The sequence below is a fragment of the Populus nigra genome, chromosome 8 (genome assembly GCF_951802175.1).
Source record: "Populus nigra chromosome 8, ddPopNigr1.1, whole genome shotgun sequence".
Lineage (NCBI taxonomy): Eukaryota > Viridiplantae > Streptophyta > Magnoliopsida > Malpighiales > Salicaceae > Populus > Populus nigra.
Genome location: NC_084859.1, coordinates 519,652 through 541,296, shown reverse-complemented (window position 1 = coordinate 541,296; position 21,645 = coordinate 519,652). Strand labels below are relative to the sequence as shown.

Sequence of the window (21,645 nt, the reverse complement as noted above, 5' to 3'; positions counted from 1 at the left end):
TTTAAAAAGCAACCACAATCACTGTAATAAATTTTATAGGAATGAAAGTGCACGGTAATAAAAAAAAAAGTAAATGTTTTGGTAAATTAATTTAGATAGTTAATTATAACCTAATTTTTTTTAAGAGATTATCTATTTAATTTATATTCTTAGAACAATCTATAACTTAATTATTTTATTGATTTTACGCTCCTTTTGGATTTGTTTTTATATATATAAATAAAATAATAAAATAGAAATAGAGGGACTGAATTAAAATGAATTCACTTTTAAAGATACTCAAATTGACATAAGTCAATGTCTGGCCGTATGCTGATTGTCTGTGGGATCTAAAGTGGGTCCACTTCCCTCTTTTTTCTTAATCCCGATTTTGATTCGCTCGTGAACACACAGGTGCACGTGGATTGATTCTCTTCCGTCAGGTTTTCAGGTTTATTTTCATGTTTTTCACGCAAAAGTATAAAATTCACTTGTTCCAAAGCACAAAATATCTATTAAATTTTTTTAATTAAAAATATATTATTATTTTAAAATTTTTAACATAAAAAAATATTATTTATTTTAAAATATTTTAAAATATCTTTTTTATATTATTTATTTTTAATACCAGTGTATAAAAAATTAATTTAATATTTTTTTAAAATAAAATACATCAAAAAAATAAAAGTTATCACTCTCAAACATTCACAAAAAAAAAAGTTTATTATTATTATTATTATTATTATTATTCCATGTTTTGAAAGGTATTGTTTAGATATTGTATCGAAATAAAAATATAAAAAAAAATTAATTGAATTTTTTGTTTTAAAAATAAAAAAGAATTCATTTTAAAATTATTTCATATATGAATTTATTTTTATGTTTTTGTCTCAATCTTTTTCAACAAAACACGTTTTTATCTCTTTTAATAAATGCCAAGAATTTATTAGTTAAAACTTAAATATATTGACACAAAAACAATTTAAATGTTATAACCATAGCATCATTTTGAATTACATCAATTCTGAGAACTTTACATGAACCATTATCCATCAAGATCTCATGTCCACACTCCATGAATTCAAGACCAGTGCTCTTCAGAAACATGAATTCAAGCCTGAAGTTCCAAGACAAGGGTTAGGGAGAGGGAGAGCCACATTGCATCCTATGGTCAACGACCAAGAGGTTTGACAGATAATTTCTCAAGAACACTGATGAAGACAGAAGAACAAGATTAAAATGTTCAGTGACTAATCATTGAGGGCTTCATTTTTCACTTCCATCAATCTGGGGACTGTGTGCTGTCCTTTGAATCAGAGGGATCGGTGTATCTCCAGAAGAAGCCTAGACTACTGCCCATGATGTTCATAATCACAGCAGACATTGCCGGGGGTAATGCAACCATAGGTGAAGTGAAATGTGATGCTGCTAATACCACACCTAAGGAAGAATTTTGCATTCCAACCTGTGATGTGTTGCCCCAGGAAAAAAAAAAAGTGGAAATTGATTTAAGATAAAGTATACTCAACGATGGATCAACTGCTAAAATTAGAACGACGACTGAAAAATCATGAAAAGAAAACATTTGCAACTTTTCTGATGCTTTCAAGATGATAGCAAGGGATTGACATGATCATACCTCAATCGATATTGCCCGCCGTTGCGGCTCTTTAAACCCAGCAATTGCTGCTGATATATACCTGTAGATACCAAAAGTTTTGAGGAGTCAAATTTACAGGACAGAAAATGCGAGATATTTGTCTGCTCTGTAAATCTCAACGTAAAATGGGCAAAATTTGTTATTATCTGACTGCATATAATTTTTTTAGCATTGCTCCCAGGCACACACCAAAAATAGTATCTGCAGACACGTTTGAATGTCCTACAGAATCAGCATGGAGGCAGTTCAAATACATGAATCTTGACAGTATTTTAGTCAACAGGATCATCATACTGTTTTTACTTTTTTTCTTTTTCAACTGTCTCAAAATAGAACAGGTTGATTAAGCAAGCAAATGCGGGTTACAGATGATTGGAGTGGTGAGAATATTATTGATTTGGCGTAGATTGAGATTTAAATGCTCTGATACCAGAGAGTTTCTGTTCAGATAAACTTACAGAGAAAATATTTCTCATTTCCATAAACCACCCACGCACCAATCAAGATTGGACAAAGGCTATGTGCATGTGTGTTTATCTAGCTTACATAATTAGCCGAGATGGTACAAAAATTATTCGAAAGATAAGATGCATATTGATAGTCAAAGCTGAAGGCAAGCATTGAAGAATTGTCATCCTCAAGGATAGAAATGAAGAGCAATTCATAAACATACCCAACAAAGAAGCCAGCAAAATGTAACAGCAGAACAGCAAGTATTATAGTTCCCATTTCACCAGAGAATATTGACTGAATGCGAAGAATTAGAGAGGCATCAGATGGCAATGACGCAGCAACCATTGAGGATTTAAGATGAACAACATTTTCTGAGAACACACTGGAGTAAAAACCAGAGAACAAAAATCAGAGAAAATTGAATGCAGAATCACCAATTTCACATAATAACCAAACAGCACCAAATGAACCTGCAAGCAAGCAGTGATGAAGCTAAAACAGCAAACAGTGGCGCGAAAGGCGTGACAGTTTTCACAGCTGCAGGAAATTTGCTCTGCATATATGAACCTAGCAGAATAGGAGCAATAACCACCTGGATAAGAATTGACAATGACCACAGTATAAGTAAAAGAATATTTTGAAATGTGATGCTATCTAACTTGTTGTTAAGCACAACTTTGAATTTACCTGTAGAGTGCTGATGGAAAGACCAATGGCATCCACAGGAACATAAGTTCCAGCCAGAATTTTTGTCAGAAATGGAGTGAGAAGTACTGCACCAAGAGTAGTGCACCCTGTCATTACAATAGAAAGTGGAACATCCCCTTGAGCAATTAAGGTCACCTGTAACACTACTTCAGCAAAAATAAATAGATATCTCACAAATTTTGAGGCACAGCATTTGTATACACCTCAATATACCAATCATTTCAATTGTCTATAGAAAAAAGGAAACAGAATTCTCAATTATCTCAAGGCCAATACACCAGTTTTGATCGATAATCCATAAACTGTTTCGGACTTATAACACATAAGAACAACATAACCTAGTTCACGAAAACAATTAGTTTTGTCAGGACTGACATTTTCTCTCCTTCTCTTTTCTGTGGGATGGGAGAACGTGGGGAATCGTAATTAGTAATGAACATAACACTGTCAATCTTGACAAGATACAGGGTCCAAAACATGATAATTTGGAAAGATTAGTCAACACAGATGGTTAAAGATCCATCGTTAAACATTCCTGGGATGGATAAGCTAGTAAAACATGCATGTTCACTCATAACTTACAACTGCAAATAACTCTTGGATACAGAAGGACATGAGCATTGTACGTTCTACAACCCAAAATATTCAGTCTAGGAAGTACTCTATGGAAGATGAGGAAAAGAACTTCCAAGAATACTAAGCATATTGTTCGTGACGAGATCACCAGATTAGAGTTCCCATTAAAAAGATACAATGAGAAGTGTAGACCTCTATCTCCTTGTACAAATGCTACTCCATATCAGTAGGTCACATGTAAATTTTCCAACCAGAAAAAGAAAGAGGCAGAAATTTCTTAGTGAATGTTACATTCTAATATCAAAAATCATAAATTGCCTTTGAAATATGCCTCCATAGAGTTCATGATAAGTATGGTTCCAGAGAAAAAAGATAGACAGAGAGCACTTACCACATTAGAGGCGGTACCTCCAGGGCAACAACCGACCAATATCAATCCAACTGAAAAGGAAGGTGGGAGCCCCAACGCTTTACTAACAATCAGTCCAAAAGCTGGCATGATTGTATATTGAGCAACACATCCAAATAGTATCTGAACAAAGATGGCAAACGAGATACTCAGGGGAACCTCCTATCAATTCCTTTCCTTAACTAAAACTTAAATCATTCCACAAAACAATCCAATGAACTTAAAGTTGCGATTCCCTCACATGTTCCAATTCAAAACAGAAATTAGCACCCAAGAATCTGATCTTAAACAGCTATAGCGAATACGAACACACGCACAGTGTCAGCCAGAGCCAATACATAACTGTGTAAAGAACCACTTTCTGCGACACCTTGTTTAAAATTAACAAACTATAAGCACCAAGATGCTCCTCTATTCAGCATGTTGCGTTAATTTTCTGAACCCACAATGCATTGCTCATGATTAGCTCAAAAAAATTCAATAAAGTCGGCATAATCTCAAATGCCCAAAAAAATCACCCTGGGGTTTTCAGGTATTGGAGACCATATGATCGTCCATCCAACTAACTAGCTAGCTGGATTCTGTTACAAATCTTCCCAATAACCACCAAGAATCCAAAATGTTATCAACATTCATTTCTTGATGTCATTTCAAGAACCCAACAGACAAGTTAACCTTAAAACATGAAACCAAAAAACATTCAGCGTGAAACAAAAAAGATGAAGATGAAGGAAAAGTACTGACAGAGAGAGGCCTCTGCATAAACAAGGCAATCAAGTCCTTAAGCTCCAAAGTGAGACCCATAGCCAACATGATGAGCCCAAGAGACAAACTATAAGAAGCTGGACCTCTCTTCACAAACCAAGAAAAAGCAGACGGGTTGAAGCAAGCAAGAATCCCACCAGCAGTCACATAGAGAGGATACAAGCTTGCTGCAGTGGATAACACGTTCTGTTGCCAATCCAGGGAGGTGGGTTTTGGTGGGGACACAGGTAGGTGACCAGATTCCTCATGGCCAGAGCAAGAGCAAGAGCAAGAGCAAGAGCCAGAGCCAGAGCCAGAGCCAGAGCCAGAGCCAGAGCTAGAGCTGAGTATCAACGCGGGCAGGTTTCTGAAACTTGGATGTGAAGAAGAGGTGAGTTTTTTGGGGTTAGCGTGAGTGATCTTGAAGTGGGTTCTATCAAGGAGTGGGGGCCGTGTTGACGTGAGAAGGAGAGAGAGGGACATTGTAATGAGTTTAGATCCGGGGACCGAGTCACTCGCACTGCCATTGTTCTTATGTAGTGATCTCGATGGACTTCTATGGTTATTATTATTATTATTCAATTTCATATCTTCATTTTACGTGGGCTGGACCACACGTGCACTATTTGGCATCCTTGTTAGATTCGGCTCAGAATCAGATCTTGTACGGTTCGACAAACTTAATTCGAGTCAATTTCATATAAGGTTATGGGTCCTTTTAATCTTTAACAATTTCATTCTGGTATTAAACTTTATTTTCATCATTTTTCAGTTCTTAGAGGGAGGGAGGGAGGGAGGGAGGGAGGGAGGGAGGGAGGGAGAGAGAGAGAGAGAGAGAGAGAGGATGGCTAAAATCTAGCATAAAGAGAAAAATGTCATTTTTTCAATTCCAACCACCAAAATGTTAGATTTTTTTTCCCAAATGGTTCCATATAACAAGGAAAGTTTGACTTAGGTGTTTTTTTACCTTGAAAGTGCCTAAAAAACCAGATTTGAGATCTAGAAGAAATTGATTTCCAGGTTGATTTTGGATTTCTTCATAGTTTTTTGCGCTTTTTGAGGTTAAAGATTGTTTAACAAGATTATTAAGGTGATTTCTAGGTGTTTTGGGTTGAAAATGGATTGAAAATGAGTTTCTAAAAGAAAAAAACAACTACCTTGATTTTTCAGCCATTGTGGTGGCCGGAATTTGGATGAGCGTTTGACAACCACGTCAGACTCAAGCAACTTGGGTCTGGAGTCGTTCTAGACCCATGGCGCTTAGGTTTGACGTGGTTCTAGATTCAAGTTGTTTGGGTCTGGCATGGTTGCCAGACCCAAACACTAGACCTAAGCGTTTTGGGTCTAGCGTTTAGGTCTCGCAAATACTTTGGGTTTGACGTGGTTATCAGACCCAAGTCACTTGGATTTGGAACAAAAAAAAAATAAAGGCCCGTGCGACTGAACCTAACATTGCAGGCCTGTGCTAATAATAAGGTTAGGTGGAGTTAGTTAAAAACCATCGATTCGCCCCTCATGCGCTCGAGGCAACGCTTATACTATATGTACATTATCTTTGTCTTCACCATTGATCCTTTTGCGCGCGAGCCTGCTATCTTTTCTTTTTTAGTTACAAATCCTTATCAAAGTTCAATGTATAAATACTAGAATAAGCTTTTCATTTCCCAATATGGAATTGAAAGCCCATTAATATATATACTTTATGTTCACAAGAAGAAAGTTGTGTTTTTCTAATATGGGATAAGAAAATCTTTTATTTTAAATACTTCAACTTAAAAGATAATATCTTTTCAATGTGAGATAAAAAAATCTTTTGAAGTAATCTTTTAAAGTTCATTATTTACAATATGTACAACCTACATCCACATGAATTGTTTCTTAAATTTTTAATGTGGAAAATTAAAACCCTATTTTTTTTTAATTTTCTCAGGTTCATCGAGTTAACGGGCCAAGTCTGATAACTATAAATTAGGTTGGTGTTTTACTGGATGATTTATTTATTTATTTATTTTTATATGATTATCACTGTCTCAAATAAGTTTTTATTTTTTAAGTTGGTGCTCAATTTTGTTACCATATATTTTTATCATATAATTAAAAAATATTTTATAAAAAACAAATTAGTAAACTCAATAGAGTTCATGACACAGTTTACTGAGGGACTGAGATCAATCTAATGAACCCGAGAAAAAGTTATCATCTTTTTAATGACATGGTTTATTGTCTCAATAGTTTTTGTTGAAAAAGTTATCCTCTTAAAATTTTCTCAAAATTTAAGCAATGTTTTTAATACCAATTATCAAGATTGTATTTGGATCCATGAAATCAATCAATTTAATTTGAGCTAATTTCTGTAATATTTACTTTGAAACTCGAGTTAGGTAAATTGTTAGATAGTGGCGAGATTTTAAAATTGACTCATTAAATTAGATTAAATAAAACAATTATAGAATTCTTCCTACTTTTAATATATTTTTATATTTTGAAAAAATTATTTAGCTCTCAGCATAGCTTGGAATATATATATATATATATATATATATATATATATATATATATATATATATATATATATATATATATATATGATCTTTCTTAGAATTCCTCCCTTTTCTAATCAGGTAAAGACATGGTACATCAAGGGGAAATGAAAGTTCAACACCCTATTTTTTAATCCACAGAGAAATAATAATAATAATAATAAATAAATAAATAAAACATTACAAGTCAGAGAGATCACATGACACAAGGTGCTGCAATTATTTGCCTGGTGTAACGGGGTAGCCGATCCCATGCCTTCTGGTAGGGAAAGCCATAAACAACAAGCTGCAGATGAGACCAATCCCAACAGGGATGACATCCAAAACCTCCTGAGTCTCATGTTTAGGCATAGGATAAAAGCAACTCAAAACGTTCTTATCCCTCAAAGCCACAGCAACAAACACAAGCACTGATAAAACTGCATGAACCACATCAATGAACCTTAGCTTGAGCTTGCTCAGATCAGACAAGCCTGAACCAACAGGATCCGGGCAGTCAAACAGAAACATCCCTTTAAGGGTTGCGAAACCATAGTAGACTTGTCCATCTGTTGGTGACTTGACACTGTCCGTGAAGGAGCCAAGAAAACAAGAAATAGCGAGGAGAGCAAGGAGGACAGAAGTCATGGGGGCTGTGGCAGAATCACAGGCACCATTGTTGGTAAATATAGGGGTGAGAATCTGGAATGCTAAGAGGGTGCCTGTGGGAAGGAGGTTGGCTAGGTTTGCTGTACTTGTTAGGGTTTGCGAGATTGCCCTTTGAGAGAAAGTGGGTGGTCTTGATGGGGATTTTGGGGTTTCAGGCTCGTTCTTATTGATGTAATTATCGTTGCTAGTAGTCGAGCTTGAACTTCCTGTGGGTATTTCAGCAGGTATGGATGATTTCTTGGAGGAAGGTGTTGTTCTTAGTCTGAGAGACATACTGTTGGGTTTTTGGGTGTAGGAAAAGCAATCAAGGATGAATAATTTAGGGTTCTCAAGCTTTATGACCAAGAAGCTGATTTGAAGGATTTTGAAGGAAGTTGAAGTTGATTATGCGTGTATTAAAATGGGGATTAGGTATTTTTAATAAATCAATTACTTGTCGTCAAAGGTTTTAAGCTTTCATCATGGAGTTTCTAGACGCCTGCATCCTAACTTGAACAGGCATATTTTAGTCTGAATTTGTATGCGTGAAGTTAGCTAGCTATGGAGTCAATGCCCAGCCAGCCCATCTGACATCATTGCTTTTAGGTAGCTGTTGAATTATTATTATACCGGAACAATAATTCCACTATTTATAACTCACCATTGTTCATCATCTTTCTGCACGATCGTCCCTTCGTCCAAATGTTAATTATTTAGGTGTGATTTGAAATCTTTCTTTATTTATGTTCCTTTGCTATTCTTATGCCTTTCCAAGTTTTTAAGAGTATTTCCCCAAAAGGAAAATCATTATGCCTTCTAGAAATGTTTTTTTCTGGAGAAGAAAATGACCAAATCCTTGAGTTTTAACTCCCACGAGAAAAACAAAAGGATAGCAATGGAAGAAATTCTTGTTCTTCCAAATTTTTCCAGTTGACTAAGCCTATTTTTCTTGTTTAGTTAATGATTGAAAAACTTTGAATTTTTTTTTTACTTTAAATTAATATTTTTTTGATATTTTTAGATAGTTTTGATGTATAATATCAAAAATTAGTTTTTAAAAAATAAAAAATAAATATTTTTTTGATATATTTTCAAGCAAAATATATTCTGAAAAACAACATCATCTGTCGCTGTCATAAACACCCTCTAAACAAGCTAAACCGCAGGTAAATTAGGTCTAGCACAATTAAAAACAATGACATTAAGCTGAAAAGCAAGTTTCTGAACCGGGACAATGCCATTATTTTTCATGGTTCATGCACCATAGATGAGGAACATAATGTGCATGCAATGTTTACAAATTGAAAAATATTACCCCATAATTTGCTTTCAGGAAAAATAAGCTGCCCTGACAGGTTGGTTGAGCTTGCACGAGGTTCCAGCATCTCTCTGCACGATCCAACTGATCCCGTAGATGATGGTCCTCACAATTCCAAGTTCGTGAATCGGAGCATTCCATAAGAGATAGTACCATGTTTCCGAAGAAGGAGCAATTTCTCGGTAATCATAGATTCACAGCAGCTCATACTTAACATGTCCGAGGTAGAGACCACATGCAGGAGCCATAGGACTTGCAGCAGTAATAGACCTGGCATTCAGTATTCTTTCAACTGGAAAAGAAAAAACAATTGCACAGGCCAAAGGTGAATTAAGAAATTATTAAACTCACAACTATGTGTGTGCATGTACAACTGTGGGATATGTAAACAGAGAACAGACCATCTGAAACTGTTAGATCTCCAGTGCCGACAGATTTAAGAACACCAACAAGCAGTCTAACCTGAAAATATTCAACTGAAGTTTTAAGTTCGCCAATCACAAAGGCTTAAACAACAAGAAAAGTTTGTGATGCCATTTGAAACATGGATACGACATGAACACATGATGCCATCAAATTTTGTTGCTACCCCAGGTCAATCACATTGGGTTCTCATTTCTAGTGCATATCATAAATTTAACAGTGTCACGTGGCTACCGGCTCCAAAATACAGTTTTCACTTCAGGAACAGAAACGAAAGAACCAAACCAAAGAGCACAGGACACAGACAGTGCCAACCTGGTGGTAGAGAAAAGAGCGAGAACGAGCTGTTATGACATAGCAGCGATGTCTTCTCCTTATCCCAAAACCTAAATCAGTTCCACTATTGGAGCCCCCTGCCATAATACCATTGGAAATAGATCCAGTTGGCAAGCCAGTCTTACACTTGTTATGGAATGAATGAGGACCTTCCCCATTTGAACTGTTCTGTTCTCTTTCTGTGATCGATGGAAAATATGGAGTTGAAACCACCTCCAAAACAGAAAGTTCTTCTAAGGTTCTGAATGGTGATTTTGCCTGAAAAAAATCAGCAACTGTATACGATCATAAACAGTTCAAAAATTTTTAGCATTTGAACATATTGGCTAGATATTGTGTCAGAGTTTGTTCCCTCAAACAATGCACAGAAAGATACAGCACTTTCAACACTCGTGTGATTGGGTTTGAAAGTTTATTATACAGAAATAAAAATAGTGAAAAGTACTTAAGCTCTGGATAGCTCATAATCATAAAGCTCTCAAAGCTACTCTTAGGAGTCCTTGCAAAATGGAACAGCTTGCCTTTGCACTATCAAATAGGCAACAAATGGACAAAGCAGCTAGAAGCAATGCATCTAGAAGATAGGGAGCAACCTGACAACCAGATGCCCGGAAGGAACTAAAATCATGATGTCCAACAAGAACTTTGCAAGCTTCCTGCATTGTTATCAATTATTAATGCCATTTCAATTGACTAAACAAGGTAACAAATTCGTTTGGCAATGGTTTCTAACCTGCATGGAAACAAGATCTAACTCCTCTGATACATGCCATGCCCGGTCTTTTTCAAAGGTGGACAAAAGCTCTGGTCCAATCAGCAAGCGGTAGAAGTACCTAAAAAAATAAATGGCATATTTCGAACATTATCCTCTGCAGTACAAGTTGTTAAGTATGTCTAGCACAGCAGACCACAGATTAAGTGTTAAGGTGGTGTGTTATGACAGCATATGTCTTACATCTATTTTGAAATTCATTTCATCATCTCAAAACTATACAACTATAGCCAAAGTCATCTGACACACAAGCATATCATCTATGGCGGATGGTCTTCCATGCAAAAAGTCTTTAAATTCAACACGCCATCATTTCAATCAAGCTAATATACACATGCCTCAATTGGTGGTTGCAAACTTGCAATTTTTACAAAAAGAACTAATGTTAATCAATACCTACGTGCGCTCTTGAGCTTTGAATCTCGCATGGAAATGAGCCGGAACACTTCGAACATCAGTCACCATAATATCACCTTCCTTCTTCTCACATAAACCAAATGAAAAAAGTGTCATTGATGCCTATCTAGTATCTAGTAGCACATGAGGATGTGATCCAATATGAATAAAAGATGAACGTTTTATGCAATTTGTATAAAAGAAAATGCCAACATATAAATCACTACTAGAGCAATCCAAACATGTCCACATAGAAGGTGATGCACATAATACAATCAGATCTTTTTTTCTGTTTGTCGCACTATGCAAGTAGCAAAGTACCATGTCCAAAAGTAAATAATGCAAGTATAATTAAGTGTTAAAGAATTGGTGAAAGGGAAAGATGATGCAGAGGTTCACGGCTTAAATGGTTAACAAACATACCTGCAGGAAATGGTTCACGGCTTTTCTGACTACTGCTGGTTCGTGAGGCGGTAACTGCAAATTGATAAAAACAGAAACAACAATTGTGCAGTCGTAACAGAAGCTCAGGTAAATTTTAAAGGCAACTGTATAAGTATGAACTATGCACCAGAATAAATGAAATGACTTTAGTGATGTAGGACGGATAAATAAAATCACTGAGCCCGTCAAGAAGAAAAGCTTGGTAGCATTGTTGAACAAGATGATGAATTTCGTCCATTATTTACATCTCTCAAGGTGAAACGAGAACTCATCATACCAACAAACAGATTTCAAATAACCTCTATATGAAGATCAAGTTCTTAGGTATAGCAAATAAAAATCCTAACAATGTCCTACTCTTCATAGATTTACAAACCCAAAATGTTCCATGAAGTTAAAAGGGAAAAAACTAAGAGCACGAAACGGGATTTCCTATGAATCCATAACATTAGCAGCATCAAATGCGAAACAAAATTAGCCAGAAATCGACTGCGAAATGAATTGCGGATTAGATACATACCACTTCACCTGGCTTCCTTTTGCTTATGCGTTCCACATCAACATGGCAAACATTAGACAATGCATGTACTCCTGCATCCTAAATTTTATATTTTTAACAGAAACTCAGCATGTATGCTGCCATCCATCAATTAAACCATAAAAAGAATTCAGGCCAGCTAGAAATAAAAACTCACAGTCCTACTGGATAGACAGATTGTTACAGGCTGCCCAATGAATTTATGAAATGCCTCCTGCATTATTCAACACAATTATTGTTATAATTTCGAGGTATTACACAAAAAAAAAACAAGTTGAGTGATGATTTGAAGAAGAAAGAAAAGAACCTGAAGGACACCAACAACAGTTCTATGATTAAGCTGTTGCTGGGAGCCACAGAATCGAGTGCCTATGTACTCAACAGCTACCAAGTAACGTTGAAGTCCTGGCTTCATTGATTTATCTACAGCTTCTTTTTCTTCTTCTTCCTCGCTCGAGTCTCCTTCTTCTTGAAGGGTTTTAGAGATCTTTGAAGGTCTTTCGTTCGGAGATTCTTCAGGTGAGGCTTTTGGGTTTACTTCTGTCATCTGTTATTTTCTTTTTCCGGGATGAATCAGTTTCTTTTCTCGGAGTCCAAACAACTTTTAGAGGGAGATAGAATTATGCTTTAGGGTTTAAGGGTTTAGTTCTGATTCTCTTGAATGGATAATAAAGTAGGCTCAAAGGCATAGCGCCATAGCCCATGATCCAAGCTTAAAGCCTGTACCCAAGACACAACAGCATCACAACAACAATATTGTCCTTGATTATTTTTATTCATGGATATAATTGGATCAAATTTATATTTGTAATTATATTTAATTTAATATTTTATAAAATATAAATTTGATTCATTTAAAATTTTTTTTCCTAATTAATTTGAGCTAAATATTCTTATAAATATTCACGAGTTGAATTTATATTACTAATTTTAATAGATCTATATTTAGAAGTGAATATAAAATATGGATGGACAGTAGATGTCATGACACTTTCAGATATTATATTTAATTTTTATATATTACATCATCATTAAATTATAGTTACCTCTTCATTTTTCTCCAACAAAAATACAAACTCTTTTTTGTTACGTTAAAGAAATATAATAAAAAGCTCACTAACAAGAACTATTGAGCCGAAACATTTCTAAATAAAATATAAATATAAATATTCAATCCACAAACTATCAAATATAAAGATAAGATTAGTAGGGGGTGTATAGGTTGAGTCCAGTTGACTAAGTTTCAAAAATCTCGACCCGTCACCCGACCCTTGACATCTATTTTTTAGGTTTTTTGATCCATTATTATTTATAATATCCATATTACTCAACTTTAACGGGTTATGTTGAATCAGATAATACAGATATTATAAAATAAACCGGGTTTTTTTAACACCCTTGGTTATTTTGTTGCTTCAAATATCATAATAACATAATTATTAAAACTAATTTAGTGAGTTGATCCAAAAAAACCAGGAACTTAGAGCTTGGCTTTGACTAGATTCTTAATTAAGTTGAACAAAATATCGATTTAGATAAACCCAGTTGATCTAAGTATGGTTTTCATAACTAGATTTACCCGATTCAAACCTGATTAAATTAATATTTTATAAAAAAACAAACACTATTGTTTCAATAATTTGAAAGTATTATTTTTAAAAACAGCCGACAAGGGACAAACCCCACGATGAAATTCTTACTTTTGTTTTGTTCAAGTACATTAGGAATCGAACAAAGCAAAAATTTACCAAATTTGGTAGCATGGCCATTTTGCAGACATGCCAAAGCCATTGAATTCCCTATGCGGGGTACTGTTCTTTCTACCATGCAAGAAGCACCAGGCAGTGACCTTCTATTAGCATAAATAGCTAGGAGATGATTGCTTGGACGCACAGGTTCATGCAGGATACGAGCAATTTAGGCTACCATTACATTTTGCATAGAAAATTGGTTTTTAACTTCTTTGTCATCAAAGATCATACATTGATTGTTGGCACCTCCAAGCATATCTCCAATAAACCAGACACTTTCTCAGCATTCCAAGTTGGTAGGAGAATCAAGTTCAAAACAAAATTAGGAATAACTTATTATTATTATTATTGATAAAAAAAAAAAGCAACACCTTCAATCACCAGCTAACCCACCTAACTGATAGTCCAAAAGAAGCTTTTGGAAAATAAACACCCATTTTCAAGGGGGGAAAGCCCTGAAATAGAAGGCTCGGAATGAAGGGATTAAAACTGTGAGCTACAGCACTGCAACAAACCTACTAATGCCCTAAAAAAGCCTATGGTGAAGGAACAGGTGGATCTGAATTTCCTATTGGCTTCTTTATAGGGTTACTCTTCTGGATGTGACCACTGAGTGATAGATTTTTAGTTAAATTGATAAGAGATGAGGGATTAGTAGTTTTCTTGGTCCTTGAGTCATCTTCAGATATCCCTTCTTCGGCTGTTGTATGCTTCTGTGCAGCAGAGGAATGATACAATGTTACAAAACTACTACACTAAGTAGATAAATAAAGCAAAAAACTTCATAGCCAAATTTCAGGAGAAGGGAGGCAAATGGATAACAAGAATGTTAGTTGGCAAGAATCTGAGAATAAAAATCAGTATGCTATCATATTGTCATGGTCTTGGTCTCAGTTTGAGCACAATATGAAAAGAATTGGGGGTAGCAGTTCAAAGTTAAGGATCAAGAAAAATAAATGAGGAATTAACAAGGAAAGAGGACATGGAACTTACAGCGAAATCACCGTTATTAAATATTTCCATTTGCAAAGTAGCAGGCTTGTTGCCCTTTTTGGTGTTAAGAGATTTCTCTCGCTTTTCATAGAAGTTGAAGTCATCTAACAAAGATGTATTTGCAGAATAACTCTTGAAAATATTAAGCATTTCCAAACCTTGCTTGAGTACAATCTGCACATTTACATGACAGTCTAGTCAGACCAACCATGAAAACATTGAGCACAAATGTGCGGAAGGTTTCACTTTGACCAGACTAGGCACAAGATTCCATTTACAAGTAGGGTTTCTTGCAGAGAAATCAAAAGTTTAAAATCTCAGATCATGGGAGACAATGAAAAATGTCTTTTGCATCCCCTCTTTCTCTTGATCGTTGCCCTTTATATGAGCAAAACACTAAATCCACCCAACAAACAAGCCAACTGCCAACAATAGGGATGAAGCAGCTATTCTTTTTCAGTTTCCCTGTTGGTTTTAAATTCTCATTTTAAAAATAGAAGAAATAGAAAAAACTAGGAGTCCTTGAGCCATTTCATGTGTTTTATCAGATGACTTTTAATTAAGGATTTCTTCTCCAACAAGGATTGAGATTAAGGCTTTTAGCTGGTCTCAAGTAGGACTTTTACAAGACTTATGTTTTCTGATAATCTATATGGACTTTTAATTTTTTTTTTCTCCAAGCCCTAAACTTCATCCTCTTGTTCCCGGTTAAAATTTATTCAAGTTTAGCCATGGTTCTTCTTTCCACCCTGTATCAAATAGAGGGCATACAACTATGATTTGGTATATTCAAGTGCCATATCAAAACTTTCCGAAACAAGACATTGTGAAAAGACTAGTTTAGTAAACTTCATTAAAGGACCAAACCAAGTTCCGCAGAGAGATGCCATGTGCACTTAAATGAAAGAATAGGAGATACCTCTTGAGTGTCCCGGCTGAAAGTTACAGAATGCCCATCATTATTTTCAAGCACAATATGCCGCAGCTGACCATTAGGAATGTCTTTTACTACATGCCACTTCACAGGGAAGAAACCGTTCCATTTGTCAATTTGCCAAAAATCCATGTCTTTGTTAAAGTCAACCTGACCAACCATCTCAGCAAAGCCAACAAACTGTCCACTTCCATTTACCTGACATTATGATAAATCGAGGGGAAAACCAAACAAATAAATGAGGACTTGGTCATTTAAACTTTAGTTGTATATAGGAGCATTATGAGAAATTGCAGAAACATTTCACAAAAAGGAAAAAAGTTTGTTTCCAACTTACTGAAAAAAAGAGGAAAATTGGACATTTGGACCCGGTATCACTTGAAACCTCTTCTGCATTGTGGAATGCAGCATCTAGCTTCTTATTGCCATTTGGGGTACTTGCCCATACATCATATTTAATGCTCTTGTGAATGTCATCTTCACTATAAGATTTGATAACAAAAAACTTGGCATTAGCATACTCGGTTTCAAAATCTGGTGAGTTATATTGCTCTTTACGCATTGCAATTCCCAACTCGTCCTTTACTGAGGAGTCCAATGAAGCATTTTTGTTGACCAACAAATCCAATGGAGCATTTTTGTTGGATGCCCTAGGACCACGAGTTAATTCAGTTTGGTTTTCAAAATCATAATTTTTATTGAATCTGTCTCTTGATTTGTTGCTGTTATTCCCAGTCCACATTCTTCCATTTTGCCTGTAGTTCAATGGACCATTGTGTGGGAATGGACCTGGTTTTTGGCAAGTAAATGGAGGAAACTTTCCCATAGGTTGGTATCCCTTAAAAAGGCCTGCTGAAAAATCTGAACCCGATGGAGAAACCTGTAATTTGATTGTTCACATCAGCAAAACACTTCCAAGGAGAATCCATTCACACATTGTATAACATACAAAGTTCAATTATTCTTGAAACAGCTTTTATGATAAAATGAAAAAAGAGGTTCAAAGAATACTAAGAGCATCTAGCAAAAATAATTGAACATATGACACTCCCATCAAGCTTTGAGATGGAAAGAATTATAAAACAAATGCACTTATAAAAACTCCACAAGCGATTTTCATTCAACAAAACCACTGCTCCGATAAAAATGAGAAAAAAAATGCTGAAGTTGAATTCAGAAAATTTAAACATGCTCTGAAATTCTGGAAAAATTAAACATGCTCCAAGAGGGAATATACCTTAGTCATAGGTCTGACAAGTTGAGTGTACATAGGCTTGGAAATTTTGCTGCCAATGTTGCCATTAGATTTTGTAGAGTTGAAGCCATTTGACTGGGCAAACGCAGTGGAACCTGAGCCACCTTTTCCGTTTTCAAAAACAGCATTATTCGAGACATCACCGACATATGCTGAATCCCATGAATAACAAGGCATGGCTTCTAACCCATAGGACACAGGATGCTGTAGATATCCCGAGGAAGAAAAATATGCCTGTTGAGCAACACTTTGCCCATCAACACCAACTACCGTTCCTGAAGCATATGGATAGCTAGGCCAATAGTAAACCATTGAACCATTATCCGATTGCATACCCTAAAGAGGCAACCAGAGTATAAGAAGTAATACTTCATCACAAGGTAATAACAGTGAAGAAATTTGTGGTAAAATATATGTAGCAGCAGCAGCAGAAATGGATATTGAAGAACAACAGACAACGCTCTAAGTTTTTACAAACAGATTTAAAATTTCAAAATGAATGGATGCAAAACCATTACAAGGCAAGTCCCTTTGTGCTTCCATGTAAAAGTTCCAAGGAACTTACTGTTTGGGAACCATCTGCTTGGTAATAAACTTGATCATCCAATTGCGTGGAGGACCCACTGTAGCCTGCAAAATAGAGTTATCCTTCTGAAATTAAGTATACTGATAACATATTAATGCTCAATTATGAATTCAAATTGGAAATCACACTGCAAGGTGGATAAACTAAATGAAATTTTACTAGACAGCTTCAATTGTTAACAAAGAAATCAAATGATTACAAGAATTTTCCATAGTATTATTTTCAGGCAATGCACCAGCATGGGGATGCTTCCATGATGTCTATCACACAAGGCAAGAGAAGCCAGGAGCTATCTCAGTTTCTTACCCAGCTATTACCCTGGCCACAGCAGTGATCTTGTTGAGTGTACTTTTTGACATTAAATCCGCATAGACCAGGTATCAATCAGGTGACCCAGTAGCTACCTGATACCACCTTAACAATAGAATCTCATCGACCACTAATGTGATCTGGCCACTAAGACTTTCGATTAAGCAAAAGTAGCATGTTCACCGCCACTAGATGCTCAAAAATCCTAACCTGTTCATACTCATTGAGCACATCTAACCTGATCCCATTAAATTAGTACTTTATAAGTACTACTACACTAAATCATAGTCTAAGCTAGGCAAAAATCTGTTGCTGTCCCAGCTACCCAACCCAGAAAGGAAATCGAGGACTGATCAGGCGACCGAGTTGCTACCTCCTACCACTTTAACAATAGAATCTCATCCACCACTAAATGTGATCTGGCCACTAAAACTTTTGATTAAGCAAAAGTCGCATGTTCACCGTCACCAAATGCTCAAAAATCCTGACCTGTTCATACTCAGTGACCAAACCTATGCTCAAAAATCCTGAAATGTTCATACTCATTGACCAAACCTAAGCCGATCCCATTAAATTAGTACTTTATAAGTACTACTACACTAAATCGTAGTCTAAGCTAAGCAGAAATCTGTTGCTGTCCCAGCTACCCAACCCAGAAAGGAAACTGAGGACTGATCTCTAGTTGTACCAAAAGCTACACCTCAAATATGAAACACTTATTTTCCTGGAAGAAGGCTAGTTCAGTGAAGATTATTTTTTTGCTTAATGACTCCAAATAGCATCCCAAATATGACAACACAAAAGGTATTTTGATGTTCTAATGATTGACTACATCCTAAGGTGAAGAAATTTCCCTTTTTCACATAACTGCACCATGCTGTTCAACACATTCTGACCCTATGGAAATGAAGTACTATATCAGCAATAGAGATAAAAAAAATCCATTAAAAATGAGTTCCATTAAATGCCTAAAAGAGTCCAAGTACAATACTTCGCATGGCTGAACCTGTGTTAGCATAGTATATTTGCAATGGGAATTATAAATTTGTATTGAACGAACATCTTTCCCAACTTCCAACATAAATGCGAAAAACAAAAAATTATCTCAATAACTAACCTGGGTATTGATAACTATAACTACTAGCAGCATTTGGCTCTTGACCAGCCTCCTTTTTGGTGATAGATACCGCACTGCCATTAACTTTGGTGTCAGAAGCACCATTCCCAGAAGCCAAAATAGTGGGAGTCGAATCTGAAGGGAGTCCATCTATTCCAGAACCCTGACAGGTACCATTCACAAAAAACAAAAACGAAAACAAAAAAAAAAACCCTTTAAAGCCAAAGCTTTTTCATCCCATTATACCATTTTTTCCGCTCAAAGTAAACTCGGACCAACCCGGTTTTAACGAAAAAAGGAAGAACAAAGAATTAAGGTAGGTAAAATGTAGCATACCACATTGTTGTCAACTGGCTTAGCAACAACAGGGCTCGACTCCAATCCTGTCAAGACATTCTCAGCTATGTTACATTATACACTTGAAATAACATAAATAATCAATCAAACATATCAAGAAAAAATCCAAGAAAAAAGGAAAGACTTGAGAGTAAGGAAGGAAGGATACGTTGGTCAAGTTTGGTTTCGGTGGCCATTGTCGATCTTCAAAACCCGATTAACCCTACAAAAAAACAACAACAAAAAGCTGAGACACCAAGATATTAAAATTGAAAGGAAAAAAAACAAAAGAGCCCAGCCCTTGATTGATTGATAGTGATTTTCGCGAAGAAGAAAAAAAAGTGATATTTTGAGAGAAAGATTCGATTTTTTTAAGACTTTTTTTCAAAACTTTGTTTGTCTCCAGAGAAAAAAAAAGGGGGGGCTACTTCAAAGTTCAAGAAAAGAGAAGGACGGAGCTCTGAAAATTCAAACTTCCGAAATAGAAACGGACCTCAAGGAAAGAACAGATCGCCGCCGACCCGAAACCGAGAGACCCGATCTGACAGAGACAGGAAAGCTCTATCTTTAAAAAAAAATCAGAGAAAGAGAGAGGTGGAGGAGGAGGAGGAGGATGAAAGAAGAAAAGAAGCAGCAGGAAGGAGGAGGAGCAGTGGCAGTAGTAGTAAGGGGTGATGGAGTGGAGGAGAGATCGCACGTCTTAGAATCCCATGTTTTGTAATAAATAACTCTCGTTAACCGTTGGATGTTTGTAGGGGCTAGCGGCTGCTGGAGGTATGATTGTTTTTGCGGCGTGTCCGTTTATTTTTAAAAAATTTAAAATTTTTTTTAATTTGATTTAAAATAATTTTTTTTAATATTTTTATATTGTTTTAACCTACTTATATTAAAAAAATTTAAAAATTAATACTTTTTTAATGTATTTCTAAATAAATAATAACTTAAAAAATAACAACTACCACATATCAAACACTATCTAACAATCAGTCTAGTAATTGACTTGAAGCTTAAACTGGTCCGAGTTACAAAAAGTAGAAATAAAAAACATGGTAACTTGGTCATAAATTCGAGCTGACCTGATAACCTGATCAAACTATATCTAACTCGGTCAAAACCTGACCTTAACCCTTTGACTTTTGAGTCAAGACAAATCCTTTTAAAAAAAATAGGATATACACTGAATAATGTTTTACTAGCCTGGTGTTCTCGCTTCACTGCGAGGTGAAACTGTTTTTTATAAAAAAAATAATGTTTAGGTAAAGTAAGCATGTTTTTAAAAACAAAAAATTTATGGCTCAAGTCATAAATTTAATTGTGTTGAATAAGTTAACTTTATTTTAATTAGACAAAAAATTAAGAAATGATAGTAGGTGGATCAAATTAAAAAAAAAAAAAAAGAGATAAGAATAGCCTGGTGAAAAAATAATTTTTTAAAAGACAACAAATGATGCATCTTAATTCACAAACCATTAAATACGAATGAACAAAATAGGGTAAAAAAAGACATAAAAAAACTCAACCCTGGTCAATATGAGTTTGGCATGATAAATTTGTAATTCCAGTAATAAAGTTGAGTCAACCTGGGATATCCTGCCAAACTCGCACTCTCAATCATGAGATTAGAATAACCCAATATAAAAAAATAAAAAGAGTTATAAAGCACATTTTTAAAAAAAGAAAAAGAAAAACATCAACTCGTGTTAACTTTTCAGACTCGTGACCCGAGTCATTAGACTCAAAGCAACTTATCTGGAAAAATCATGAAGTCCAATTTCTAAAAAATAATTTTAATTATACAAATGGATTAATAAAATAGTAATTAAAATAATGATGATCAAAATTAAAATACCAAAAAAATATATATTGGATTGAATGGTGAAATTGAAAAAAAAATTTAATTTAGCAAAAGGAACAAATAAAAACAAAAGAATGGGATCAAAATCAATAAAAAAGATAAAATATTTTTTTATTAAATGGTGAAATTTAAAGGAAAAATCATTTTAATAAAAATAAAAAAAATGAGGACCAAATTGATAAAAATAATATACCATAAATTTGGATTGAATGATGAAATAAAAAATAAATTAAATTTTTACAAAGAGCCAAGAAAAAAATTAGAAATCAAAACAATATTGACCAAATTGAAAAATATAATACCATAAATTTGGATAGAAAGATAAAATTAAAAACCAATAAAACTTTTACAAAAGGGCTCAGGAAAAAAAATCAAAATCAAAATAATAAGAACCAACTTGAAAAAAAAAATCTCAAATTGGAGTTGATGGAAAAAAGTGAAAATAAATAAAACTTTTATAGAAGGGTTAAGAATAAATGTCAGAAATTAAAGGAATAATAATTAAATTTGAAATATCAATAATGTCGTGGGGGGCGCGATGTCGTCTGGCGACGGCGGATGCTCATATCGTGCCTCCTGGTGTGAG

General features: G+C 35.1%; 4 protein-coding genes across 5 annotated transcripts; all 4 read right to left on the bottom strand.

Moving 5' to 3' along the window:
- Positions 1 to 945: 945 nt before the first annotated feature.
- On the bottom strand, positions 946 to 5,086 carry LOC133700924 (probable sodium/metabolite cotransporter BASS1, chloroplastic). Its single transcript, XM_062124657.1, has 7 exons — positions 4,530 to 5,086; positions 3,768 to 3,908; positions 2,780 to 2,935; positions 2,563 to 2,684; positions 2,313 to 2,474; positions 1,619 to 1,679; positions 946 to 1,444 (listed from the first exon to the last, which is right to left on the bottom strand). Exons 1-7 carry the CDS (start codon positions 5,010 to 5,012, stop codon positions 1,262 to 1,264), a joined length of 1,308 nt encoding a protein of 435 aa, XP_061980641.1. The 5' UTR covers positions 5,013 to 5,086; the 3' UTR covers positions 946 to 1,261.
- A 2,034-nt stretch (positions 5,087 to 7,120) lies between these two features.
- Positions 7,121 to 8,216, bottom strand: LOC133700964 (protein DMP3-like). The gene has a single exon (XM_062124708.1). The coding sequence runs from the start codon at positions 7,988 to 7,990 to the stop codon at positions 7,289 to 7,291; it is 702 nt and encodes a 233-aa protein (XP_061980692.1). The 5' UTR covers positions 7,991 to 8,216; the 3' UTR covers positions 7,121 to 7,288.
- Positions 8,217 to 8,874: 658 nt separating this feature from the next.
- LOC133700963 (uncharacterized) lies at positions 8,875 to 12,606 on the bottom strand. Of its 2 annotated transcripts, none has more exons than XM_062124707.1 (10): positions 12,231 to 12,606; positions 12,081 to 12,137; positions 11,906 to 11,983; positions 11,365 to 11,418; positions 10,946 to 11,022; positions 10,507 to 10,606; positions 10,367 to 10,429; positions 9,753 to 10,031; positions 9,416 to 9,476; positions 8,875 to 9,306 (listed from the first exon to the last, which is right to left on the bottom strand). In XM_062124707.1, the coding sequence occupies exons 1-10, from the start codon at positions 12,468 to 12,470 to the stop codon at positions 9,209 to 9,211; spliced, it is 1,107 nt and encodes a 368-aa protein (XP_061980691.1). In that variant the 5' UTR covers positions 12,471 to 12,606; the 3' UTR covers positions 8,875 to 9,208. The 2 variants fall into 2 exon arrangements, with proteins under 2 accessions (XP_061980691.1, XP_061980690.1); XM_062124706.1 differs by having other exon boundaries at positions 10,946 to 11,025; positions 12,231 to 12,605.
- Positions 12,607 to 13,984: 1,378 nt separating this feature from the next.
- LOC133702401 (YTH domain-containing protein ECT3-like) lies at positions 13,985 to 19,947 on the bottom strand. The gene is made up of 10 exons (XM_062126740.1): positions 19,698 to 19,947; positions 19,374 to 19,427; positions 19,205 to 19,251; positions 18,869 to 19,031; positions 17,422 to 17,486; positions 16,839 to 17,192; positions 15,939 to 16,481; positions 15,587 to 15,799; positions 14,668 to 14,841; positions 13,985 to 14,387 (listed from the first exon to the last, which is right to left on the bottom strand). The coding sequence occupies exons 2-10, from the start codon at positions 19,399 to 19,401 to the stop codon at positions 14,211 to 14,213; spliced, it is 1,764 nt and encodes a 587-aa protein (XP_061982724.1). The 5' UTR covers positions 19,402 to 19,427; positions 19,698 to 19,947; the 3' UTR covers positions 13,985 to 14,210.
- Positions 19,948 to 21,645: the final 1,698 nt, after the last annotated feature.